Source organism: Echinops telfairi, unplaced genomic scaffold (assembly GCF_000313985.2).
Source record: "Echinops telfairi isolate 266 unplaced genomic scaffold, ASM31398v2 ScPeMD7_7421;HRSCAF=8459, whole genome shotgun sequence".
Taxonomy (NCBI): domain Eukaryota; kingdom Metazoa; phylum Chordata; class Mammalia; order Afrosoricida; family Tenrecidae; genus Echinops; species Echinops telfairi.
Window position 1 is genome coordinate 12,515,617 of NW_022111321.1, and position 12,994 is coordinate 12,528,610.

The window sequence follows — 12,994 nt, forward strand, 5'->3', positions numbered from 1 at the left end:
ATGATGAGGGCAATGAATGTACAAATGTGTACACAATTGATATATGTATGGATTGTGATAAGAGTTGTATGAGTCCCTAATAAAATGATTTTAAAAAATTGATGTATATATGTATTGTGATAAGAGTTTTATGAGCCCCCAATAAAATCATTAAAAAATATATGACCAAAAAACCCCAAAAAGACAAGAAAGAAAGCCTAAAATGTATATCAGAAGAGACTCTGAAACTTGCTTTTGAATGTGTAGCAACTAAAACTATGGAAGAAGCGATAAAGTAAAATAACTGAATGTTCGAAGATTACAAAGGGTAGCTTGAGAAGACAAAGTAAAATATAATAATAAAACCTATAAAGGCCTAGCCAAAATGCATCAACACATTCAACATATTTCAAACTGAAAGTACTGAAGAGAAAATTCAAACATTGAGTTTCAATATTGAAGGATTTTGTGGCATTAAAAGAAGATTGCAAAATACAGAGTCACTTTACCAAAAATGGAGGAATTTTGAAGGTGTCGTGGTTACCTGTTGGGCTGTGAGTCGCATGGTCAGCAGTTCAACATCACCAGCAGCTCTGTGGGAGAAAGACGGCTTTTTACTCCCGTAAACAGTTACAGTCTCAGAAACCCTCGGGGTAGCTATGACTCAGCATGGACAGTCTCATTGAGTTTGGTTTTTGGTTACCAAAAATAATTGGTTTGACACTCAACCATTTCACAAGGTAGTAAATGATTAAGAACTAATAGTATTGAAGAGATAAATCCAAACTATTGAAAGCTGTGGGGAAAAACAAGGCTCCAGGAATTGATGAAATATCCTTAGAAAGGTTTCAACAAATGCAGTGCGAGAGGTGCTTGTTCATCTGTGCCAAGAAATTTCTAGACAGATACCTACCCCACTGGCTGGAAGAGATCCAATTTTTCATCCTTCCAAGGAAAGATGATCCATGGAAACTTATGGCAGCCATCAAGTCAGTTCTGACTGTAGCGACCCTAGAGAGCAAATTAGAACTGCCCCATTTGGGTGCCAAAGTCTGTAAATATCTACAGTGGCGGGAGCCTCATCTATTTCCCTTGGAGCAGCTGGTGGGTTTGAACTGTTGACCTTGCAGTAAACAGACCAACTCCACTCCCACAGTCCAGCATGCCATCAGGCTCTTAGGTGACCCGACAGAATGCAGAAATTATTGAAAAATATCATTAATATGTCACATAAATAAAAATAACTTGATATACTATTTCAGCAGTAAATCAACAAGGAACTGCCAGAAATCACGCCTGATTTAGAAGAGGGTCTAGAACTAGGGATGTCTTTGATGATGCTAGGTGGATCTTGGTTGAAAGAGAATAAATATGTATTCCTGTGTTTCCTCGACTATCTTAAAGGTATTCAGCTGCATGTGTGATAACAAATTACCTATGGAATTGTGAATAAAAGGAGTTTCAGAACACGTAATTGTGTTCATGAGGAACTTGTACACAGACCCAGAGGCATTCATCCAAGCAACAAGAGGATGCTTCATTGTTTACAGTTAGGAAACGGTTGTGTATGGATTATTTCCTTCACTATGCTGACTCAGTATGCACACTGAACAAATAATCTGAAGCTGAACGACATCAGGATTCGAAGGAAATCTCATCAACAGCCTGCCCCATTTGGGTGCTGAAATGATGCAGATGACACAATGTTGCCAGCTCAAATTGAATAGGACTTGAAGCACTTATTTATATACATCAAAATTTATAACTTTGTTAGGATTATACTTCAGTAGAAAGAAAATCAAAATCATTACCGCTTGAAAAATAAACAACATCCTAATGAACAGAGAAAAGATTGAAGTTGTCAAGCATTCAATTTTACTTGGATCCACAGTCTAAATGCACACCAGCCTATGCAACCACGAGGTGTCGAAGGGATCAGGTATAAGGCATCATCAGAAAAAAAAATCTTACCACAGTGAATGATGGGGGGAGTGCGGAGTGGAGATCCAAAGCCCATTAGTAGGCCACTGGAGATCCCCTTGCAGAGGGGTCTCGGGGAGGAGATGAGCCAATCAGGGTGCGATGTAGCAACCATGAGAAATACAACTGTCCTCTAGTTCCTAAATGCTTCCTCCCCGCTCCCACTTCCATGACTCGAATTCGACCAGAGGATGTACCACTGGTACAGATAGGAACTGAAAATGCAGGGAATCCAGGGCGGATGAGCCCTACAGGACCAGTAGTGTGAATGGCGAGGCAGGGAGGGTAAAGGGAGAATGGGTAGGAAAGAGGGAACCGATTACATGGAACTGTGTGTGACCTCCTCCCTGGGGGACAGACAACCGAAAAGTGGGTGAAGGGAGACGTCGGACAGGGCAAGATGTGACAAAATACCAGTTTATAAACTATCAAGGGCTCATGAGGGAGGGGGCAGTGGGGAGGGATGGGGAAAATGAGAACCTAATGTCGGGGGTTTAAGTAGAGAGAAAATGTTTTGAGAATGATGTACAAATGCGCTTTACACAATTGATGTGTGTATGGATTGCGATAACAGTTGTATGAGCCCCTAATAAAATGTTAAAAAAAAAAAAAAGAAATCAAGTGAAATATTGCATGAGACGACTCTGCCGAAGATTTCCTTGAAGTGTGAAGAATCAAATATGTAGCTTTGAGAACTACGGTGCACCGGACTCGTCATCACATTTTCAGTTGCCTCATCAGTATGTGAAAGTGGGCAAATGAATTAGGAAGACCAAATAAAAATTGATGCCTTCGAACGATGGCGTTGATGAAGAACATTGAATATGCCAGGAACTGCCAGAAGAATGTGATGCCATAGTGGTGCTGTTAGGTACACATTGGACTGCCAAGCACAAGGTCAGCAGTTCAAATCCACCAGCAACTTTGTGAGAAAAACATGAGGCAATCTGTTTCCAGAAAGATTTACCGCCTGGGAAACCTTACAGAAGGTGGCTATGAATTAGAATTGCCACAGTGGCAGTGGTTTGGGTTTGGTTTCTTTGCTAGAAGAGTAAGCAAATCTTACTTGGAGAAAGAATGGCATTCTTTCTTAGTGGCAACAATGGAGAATTTGTGTCTCCTACTTTTCATGTAATATCAGAAAGGATCAATTCCTGGAGAAGGACACTCATGCTTGGGCAAGTAGAGGGTAAGCCGACAAAAATGGGAACATCTTCAGTGAGATGGTAGCTGCTACAATGGGCTGAAAACTAATAGCAGTTGTGAGGTTAGCAAAGGGTCGGGCAGTGTTTCAGTCTGTGGTACGTAATAGGGTCTCCATGACTTGGAGCCAGCAGCACTCATTTACAGACTGGAAAAACTATGGGGCAGTTCTTGGTGGCTGTGGGCTGGAGGGCCACAGAGTTTTAATCACCTTTTAAGGGACACTTTGGGGCTTTTCCTTAGGTATCGTTAATTTGCTGTCAAATAATGCATGATGTGTCATAGTATTGTCTAGCAAACATCTTGTTACGATTTACATATGTATTTGTTCTGTTGTTCTACAAAGGGTTCTAGAAGAAAAAGTTCAGTTGATGATATAATTTCTTTCACTATAAAGCTTTTATTTTTACCTCTGATACTGGCTTTACTTAAACTTTTTTGTATTGATATGTGATTTCAAGTAATGCTCTTCATGTTTTAGATTCCAGAAATGTTACTCAGTAAATCTGAGGAAGAAAATGTTAGTGAAAAACGAAGGAAAGAAGAAAGGAAAAAAAGTTCAGGTAGTATATTCAAGGGGTTATTTTATTTTTATTTGTGAAATAACAGCATTTTTTTCTAATATTATCATTAATTTAGAGTATGGTAAATGTAATCACTTTAGATCTCTCCTGATGAAAAATTTTTAAAGCCATTTAAAAATTTTTAAAAATAATGTTTATATCATTTAATATGGATCTAACAAATATCATTTGAATTTTAGTAATAACATTTTTTTTTCTTACCTGAGTTATATGACAGATCTGCTTATATTGCTTAAATCTCTGGCTTATAGCCAAGGGGTTTCATTTTCGTTATGCCTTCTGAAGTTCTGTTTCTCCCTTTGTCAGATGGAAGGGGATCGGTATTCTTTGGTTTGATATCATTTTGAGCATTGACTCAGTGGCAGTGTGTGTTTGATTTTGGTTTGGGTTTGGGAAGAACATTTCTGAATGGGAGGTCTTAGAGGCAATGAATATTGCCTCGATGTAGAGATAGCATGGGGAAGGCATTCTGGCCAGAAGGATTCACGTTGGAGGGTTTGGTGAAGTGAAATAGACATTTTCATGGAATCATAAAAGCCTGGCACATAGGATATATAAACTAGTAGACAAAAGGACTTAAGAGTAAAAGACAGGATTAGATATTGAAGATTCTTCCATGTAACACTAAGGAATTCGAATCTATCGTGGGTAATTTGGCTTTATTGAGAGATTTTAAATAGGAAATTAATGAAAGATTTCTTTTAGAAAAAGAAAGTTCTGATCCATCCACCCCCCAAAATTAATATAAAATAGAATTTTATAGGGAGAAACCAAAGGCAATTAGACCACTTTAGAAGTTGATTGCTGTAATCTAAGAAAGGCACAATGAAGCCTTCAACCACGTAAGAGGCATTAAGAATGGTAAGAAGAAGGAGAGGAAGGAATGGGATTTGGGATGTTAGAAGGTAATGGAAAGGCCTGTGAACATGTAGTGGGTGTGACAGAAGAGGAATCGTCAATGATGTTTCTTATGTCTGACTTGGAAAACTTACAGAAACACATTTTCATGGATATATTGAATCTGTTGTGAAGTTATTCTTAATTTCTTGACTTCTGAAGTTCTGTTTCTCCATTTGTCAGATGGAAGGGGAGGATAAGCATTCTTTGCTTTGATATCATTTTTCCATTCACATAGCTTTTAGTGAGCATTCTTTTGCATTATGTGTGCTTTGTGTTGCTAATTAATTTATGAAGACCAGTAGATTTATCTTTCCTGAAGTAATGAACATGTTCAGGAGGAATATATAACAGTGAAAAGATGAGATCCCTGAAATGAAAGAATACGAATTTCATAATGAAAATGGGAGTTATAAATAGTTATCTAGGAATGTCTGTGTATTTTTAAGCACATATTGTGTATTTATACTTAGAATGGAGTATCTTGAATGAAATTAAAGTTAAAATTATTTTCTCTAATTCTTAATGTGTCATGTACATATTAAGTCATTTTTTCTCTTTTTAGTGGACCCTGAATTTTTAAAATCGTTTTTACTAATACACGAGTCTTGTAAAGCATATGGTGCTACTCCAAGCCGATATATGACGTTTTTACACGTGTATTCTGCCATTAGTAGCAGCAAGAAAAAGGAATTATTAAAAAGACAAAGTCATTTGCAGGTACAATATTGGCCTTTATTTTTTGTCTACATATAGGAAGAAAGGATCATACTAATTTTAATGACTTGTTTGTGGCATGTATTAATGGTGTTAAATATTTTGGAAGAAACATTTTGGTGTTAAATGTTTTGGAAGAAAGTTTACTGTCATATTTTCTTCTTTCCACTAGATTATAGTAAATTGTTTTCTTTGTTCTTTGATATTTCTTTTCTTTCGTGAGTGGTATTTATGATGCTGCCATTACAGTCTGTTTCACTTTTAGAAATACAATTTTAGAAATTCATAAACATCTAGCAATTATTCCTAATTAAAAATGCTATGCAAGACTATATTTTGCAATAGGTCTAAAATTGAAATTACATTTTATATAGTAAGGAGCCCTGGTAGCCTAATGGGTTACACATTGGGCTGCTAACTACAGGGTCAGCAGTTCAAACCCACTGCTGTTCCAGAGGTGACTGACGAGCCTTTCTGCTCCCACAGACACTTAGAGTCTTGGCAACAGGAACTGTTCTAATGTGCCCTGTGGGGCTACTCGGAGTTGGAACCCATTCCCTGGGTTCCAGTGGGGATTACAACGATCTTATCTATGTCGCTCCCTTTAGTACATGCTGAAGAGTGTTGTTTGGGGATTTCTCTTCGTACAGAGCTTAAACTGAACTGTGGCGTTGGAATGCTAGCCTCAGACTTTGTCAGAGAGCATTTGCATTCCAAACTTCTCTCTTTCTCTCTCTCTTAAGATCCATAATTATTGACACAACTTCTTTATTTTTTTCCCTTAATCTTTACTTACATGTAGCCACTAACGACATACTATTGAGGGGATTAATTTGTTCATGTAGTTCTCAGTGATATTCTGGGGCCGTGGTAATTGCATGCTAATATATAAGTAAAGAAGATGATGGTATATTCTGTGTGAGAGCTTATTAGATATTGGTTACTTTCCATTTTTGCTATGACTGTCTTCTCAAATATTCTGGTCCTCATTTGACACAAATCCAGCTCATGTTACAGAAGAAAGACAGTGTTTTCATGCCCGTTCCTTGGATGTCTTCATGGCTGTCTGTCAGTGGGATTGGGTACTATAATGGTCAGGCCAGTGGCAAATGCCTATTCAACTAGCAGATGGGGCATTTGGAATGATAGTCCTTCGGGCTATATAGATGGTGATTTCTTAAAAGAAAGGTGGATGCTGGATATACAAAACTAAATCAAGTCCTTCAGAAAAAAGAATGGCCCTGCCATCCCATTTGCCAATCACTGATACTGAAATAAATGGGAAGGATTGCTGACTTTTTCTTGACTTTGTATTTTTTGTTCTGCCTAACATGTTTGGGCTATCACATATACTTTCTTTGGCCCCTGTGTTAAGACTCTCAAAAGATGTTGATCTGTCCAACTTAACTGTGGTGCTTTAGAATTTGTTTTTCTTTAAAATCTCTGTGTACTCTTTTACCATATTTTAATAGGTACACAGATCAATAGATCAGTATAACTAGCAATGAAAACCTAAATTCACATGCAGTGTTTTGCACACATACATGTATACTTTTACTTGATAATTTTGTAAAAATTGAAAAGCATATTGCCAATGAAAATTTTATTGACATAGGCCGGTGTATCTAAATTAAATGAAGCTAAAGCTCTTGTGGATGAACTGAACCGAAAAGCTGGAGAACAAAGTGTGTTACTTAAAACTAAGCAAGATGAAGCGGATGCTGCCCTTCAAGAGATCACAGTATCAATGCAGGTAATGCTTAGAGGAAATACAAATATGCGAACAATAGGAAGACCTTTTATGTTTGATTGTTAGTCAGTGGGAAAAGTGACATTTTTACTTAAGTGGATTTGAAAAATCTTGTTTATTTGCACTGGATCAGACTGATGTGTACTTGAGCTTTATGGAAAAGTTTAGTATTTTCCCACAATATCCTGAATTCACCATATGCTAATTAGAAAAACTCGTTATAGTTCAAATGTCTATGTATCTGATTTCTATATTTTCTCCCAGTTAAGTTGGCATAGCACTAAAAATTTCGCCCTTAGGCTTAAAGTTTTCTGACTTTTAATAGTCCCTAGATCTACAAAATGCCTGCATTCATTCAGTTTTAGACTTTCATGATATGTTATCTTTTGGTTATATATTCTTTTTGAAATTACCTTTCTTTTGTTGAGCTCTTTTAAAGGAAATTTCTTTGAGCTTGCTCAGTGTACAAGTTCTCTTTTATGCCCTCATGATCTCTCAATATGATTTTGTTCTCTACCTTGCTTTTTATTGCAAGGGAAACCTATAATAATATAAGGATTTGAACAGACCCTTCACTAAAGAAGGTTTATGAAGGGAAGGGCCTGTAAAGACATGGAATGATGCTTCAACATCATTAGTCCTCACGGAAATGTCACATAAAGTCTCAGTAAGATACTTCTCCATATATATGCACTTGAATGAGTAAAATTAAGAGAAAATACCAAGTCAGATGTTCGCAAGGGTGTCGACCATCTGAAAACTGTATACATTATGTAAGAAATGCAAAATTCTGCCTCAACTTTCTAAAACAGTTTGGTAGTTTTTTATAAGGTAAGATATGTGTTTAACATATGACCCAGCAATTGCACTTTTAAGTGTCTAGTTAAGAAAAAATGAAGCCACCAATGTGTGATGAACCTCAGAGGTATTATATTAAGTGAAAAGAGCCAAACACAAATGTCTACATACTGTATGACATACCTTTAGATAAAATTATAGAAATGTTTAAGTGGTAGAAACAGAAATAAGATGAATGGTGTGCTGGGCATGGGGTGGATATTAAGTTATTGACTGAAAAAGTTCAGGAGAGAACATTCTAAGGGGATGGAAATGCTCTATATTTTAATTAGGGTAACAATTTCACAGTAAAATGCATTTAAAATAAACTTCCTGAATCTGTAAATTTAAAACACAATGCTGTTGTTTTTCAGTTTCAATGAATTCTAATGAATTTCAATGAATCTGATTAGAAAAACTTAATAGGAAATTGTAAGATTTTTTTGTACCATTTTTTCCCCTGCTGATCTGGTCATCTGGTCATGTGGTAGGGTGCCACAAAATATGTCTTTTTATGCCCTTTTTGGTTGACAGATGAGTCTTTACAGGAAACTCTCCAGTTTTCTACCTTAGAAGGCTCAGCTGAGTAGTTAAAAAAATGGAGTAGTTAAAAAAAGTCACTTACGTGTATTCTGTGAGCTGTGTAAGGTGAAAAGAGGGCAAAGGAGGGAATCTCCGTGTTTAATAGGTAGATTTAAAAAATTTGATTTTAGGATGAGGCCTCATTCTAGTCTAGGTGTGGTAATCTCAAATCCAGAGATTGTTTAATTTCTTCCAATAATAGCCTCTGCCCCTGGTTCCTGCTGGTGAGAAGAGGAACGATATGACTTTATGGGCACTCATCTTGGTGCATGCTTCCATCCTGTCCCTGTGTTTTATCCTTATTTTTCTTCCTTATCAATATAGTGTTTAAAAAAGTCAATTACCGGATATACTTGATTATAAGCAGACCCGAATATCAGCAGAGGTACCTAATTTTACCACAAAAGCTGCATTAAAAATGTGCTGAAAAAGTCAGTTTATCCACAAGTATATATGGTAGGTTTTTCGTCCTCATCAATATAGGTACCTGGTATTTCAAATTTCAGAGCCTTACTAGACTTTCAGTATGGCAATTGTCTGGGTCTTTGTGACCTCCCCTCTTTTAAGAAATTAGACTTTCGTTTTTCTGCTCAATTACCTTGCGTTTAAGTACTTCCCATTTTCCAAAGTACATTGATCTCTGTCATCATATGAGTCGTTCTATGAGCCACATGGTTCATATAATGTGTTACAGAAAAGCAGCCCTCTCCTTCCATCCTCCCATCCTTCCATTCTCATCTCTTTTTAGCTGATCTTTTTGGTATTTTACTCCCTATTTTTAAATATGATTTTATTTCTAGTTGACGTTTCACTTTTGACATATCTTTTTATTTCTCTGTGAAGTAGTTAGTTTATTGTGCCAACCTGGCCAATAAACACATGTGGGGTTAATTGAAGGGCGGAGGGACAAATGGCTCCGTGATCCTCCTTTCTAGTTCTCGGGACTCTTGCTTTCTGGTGGTCGGACCACAGTGCAGTTGACCACGGTGCAGTTCCCTACTTCAGCTGGCAAGGCTCACTTTCTGCAAGACATCCCCAAGGAGAAGCCGCATGGACCTACCCTGATGCAGCCTTGGGTGCTGGAGCAACCGTGTGGAGACCCCTGCCAGCACTGAGATGCTTACAAATTCACTGATGCGGCTTTCCTCCTGCAGTGGGCATCATTGCATGTGTTTTGTGAGATGGAGGAGGACTTTGTGGTTTGATGTCGGACATATGGGTTAATGTTGGACTTGTGGACTTGGGCAGCCCTGGGTTGGGATGTTTTCTTGATGTGCACTTACCCTTTATATAAAACTCTTCTATTCATGCGTTTCTGTGGATTTGTTTCTCTAAAATGCCCAGATTAACACACTCTGTATATGAAAGATGAAGCCTTAGCCTTTATTCTATGCTCCCTCTGCCCCACAGTGCAGACATACCCTTTCCATATGCTCACTAATGAGTATGTAGGTGAGCCATGTAGTAAATTATTTTTACTAGTTTTTGTGTGTATTTTGTTTTATTTTTCTGGATATTTTATCAAGACTTCACAGAGTATTGCTATTCGACGTCTTTGTCTGATTCACAGATGTCTTTCTGAGGTTTCTCTTTTTATCATCCAAAGCATTCCATATATCTCACCTCTTTGTTGGGTTTTCTGAATTTAACTGTCATATTTTCTTCTTTCTTAATTTATACCCTTGTTTCAGTAGAACCCATCCTGAAAAGCTCTCTGAGAAAGGATGCAGGAGAGATAAATGTTGAGACTGACATGTGTGAACATTTGTCCTGTCTCCTGATTGTTTGGCCAGTGGAACTAATGGTCTAGGTTGGAATACATTTTCTTCAAGACCTTGAAAGCATTGTTCTATTTTCTTCTAGCTTCCATTGTTGTCCTTAAGAAAATCAAAGTCATTTAAATTCCTGATCATGTTTAAGAAACTTGTTTGTGTGTGTGTGACTTTTTTGTTTTCCTTTTTTTGTCTCTTAAAATTTTTTAGATATGTGTTTTCAATGCTGTGAAAATTATGATGCTCTGTCTTAGTTTAAAAGGAGCCCTGATAGCGCAATGGTTAAGCACTTGACTGTTAACTGAAAGATTGGGAGGGGAGACATAATGATCTGCTTTTGTAACGAACTTAGCCTAGAACCACTTCCAGGGCAGTTCAGCTCTACCATTTAGAGTTACTATAAGTTAAAATGGATTTGATAGCAAAAAACAGTCACCATTTTGATTTAGGTCTGTTTTTTTATCTGTTGTATGGGAAACTGTGGCAAATAAAACATCAGAAATGCAAATATAATTTTTATGCCTTTTAACTTTAGCATGCTTTTTTCCCTGAAGTCAAATTGTAACCAATTGTTATTATTGTTTAAAAAGTTTGTCAAAAATGTTTATCTTCAAAAACAACTTGGAATGTGAAAAAGGTAGAAAGCTATATTAAGGATAACAATGTTAATGGTTGTATGTGTGTAAAAGGGAAATATTGATCTCTCTGTGTGCCTGTCGACTGCAGGCTGTTGTGATTAGATACCATCAAGTCACTTCCCTAACAACCCTCTGGACAGCAGAAGGAAACCCTCCCCTTTCTGGTCTGGGGCCCTGCTCACAGTTGTTCTGACGCGGGAGCCCGTTGTTGCAGCCGCTGTGCAGATTCATCTCACCGAGGGCCTTCCTCTGTTCGCTGCCCCACCACTTTACAGACTTTGAAGTCCTTCTCCGGGGACTGGTGTCACTTGACAGCATGTCCGAAGAATGTGTGACACTGTCTCCCCGTCTTGTCTCCAAAGAGCAAGTGGGCTGTGCTTCTTCCAAGAAAGATTTGTCCTTCTGGCACTCCATGTTACTTTCACCATTCTGTGCCAGCACCGCGATTCAAGGGCATCGATTGTTTTTCTGTATTCCTTATTTGGTGCCCAACTTTTACATGTGTTTGAGGCACTTGAAAATTGGTCAGGCTTACCTTACTCCTCAAAGTAACATCCTTGCTTTTCAGTATTCTAAAGTCTTGTGCAGCAGGCTAGTGTACATCAACCTTATACCCTGATAAAGTATATGTACTCTACTGCCTATTTTTCTGGACTATTATGAAAAGAGGCGTTTCTAACTGTGTAGCTAATTATATCTCCTTGCAGAGGTCCAAAAGAAGAAGAATTGTTTTATCTGATACTAACAATTCTAATAAATTATTAAAAAGCAGACATTTCTATTTGGTAGAAAAAATACAAAACTGCCTTTATTCTAAAGCTTGGTGCTTTGTTTATTAAGCATCAGAAAATTATAAATGAAGTAATATAAGAACTCAACATTAGAAATAGCTTTCAATGGACAGGGCAGGCTCATAAAGGAAGGAGCATACGGGCTGGACCTTACTGGAAGGTTTTGCTGTGTGGAGATAGACTAGCTATCCTGTTGAGAGATAATAGCAGAGATACAAAGACAGCAATGCTTTAGAATGCAGAATATTCCAAGTGAGCTGCATGTGTAAGGTACCTGGATGTGAAATGGTGTCTAAGGAAAAGCTGGTTGATTTTGTGATTCCCAGTGTTGGTTCCAGAGCAGTGCTTGAAAACATTTACATCCTGGTTTTATTCAGATTGAGTACATCATATTTCTAGTAGAAGAACTCCAGGCATCAGCATTTGATTCCTGAATGATTGCTATATGTAGTTAATATTGATAGCCACTGTTGTAAAGGATCCTAAAAATTTTCTTAAGAAATTTTATCTTTTTATTGTAAATTAGAATAAATAAGCCAGCTACAAACTTTACTAATATGCCAGCATTTTTATACATGTTGCACTCAATTTTTGAGTTGTATATTCTTGAACAGAGATCATATGATGCTAATACACAACTTAGTGTTCTTTGAATCTTTACTCATTTTCCCCCAAATATTTTCAATTATATTATTAATGTGCCATAGATGTCAATTAATATTTTGTATGGTAATTGATAATATAGACACACAATCATGTAATTCACTATTTAAAATCTAAAAATATATCAGTGCCATTTATATTATTTAAGTTATAGGATACACACTTTTAGTTCCTTTATTAATAAGATCGATATAATATTAACAATGACTTCCCTGGGTTGTTATAAATGTCAAATGTGTATTATTACTGTCATTTAAAAATATGTATTTCTGACTTTTTGAATGCAATATAATTGGTTTGATAATCAGGAAGAGATTAAATGTAATTTTGAAATAGGTTCTGTGTTTAGTGTAATGCTTTTAAATGTTTAGCATATTAAAGTTGATTACAACACTATTTAAATATTCCTATAGGATGCTAGTGAACAAAAGACAGAACTGGAAAGACTAAAGCACAAGATAGCAGAAGAAGTTGTTAAAATTGAAGAAAGGAAAAATAAAATTGATGATGAGTTAAAGGAAGTACAGGTAAGTGAACCAAAAGAAACATGGAGGCGGTTTGGGTTCTTTGACTCACCATTGCATCTCGGTGTGCGCAGTAT

The 12,994-nt window shown here is 36.9% G+C and overlaps 1 protein-coding gene across 1 annotated transcript in view; it reads left to right on the forward strand.

The window, feature by feature from the left end:
- Nucleotides 1-12,994, forward strand: part of DYNC2H1 (dynein cytoplasmic 2 heavy chain 1) — a 298,686-nt gene that overhangs the window by 130,902 nt on the left and 154,790 nt on the right. Inside the window, exons 52-55 of the mRNA XM_030887685.2 lie at nt 3,644-3,725; nt 5,209-5,363; nt 6,976-7,113; nt 12,807-12,920. Of these exons, the coding sequence (XP_030743545.1) occupies nt 3,644-3,725; nt 5,209-5,363; nt 6,976-7,113; nt 12,807-12,920 (489 nt within the window). The remainder of the gene's footprint in view (nt 1-3,643; nt 3,726-5,208; nt 5,364-6,975; nt 7,114-12,806; nt 12,921-12,994) is intronic.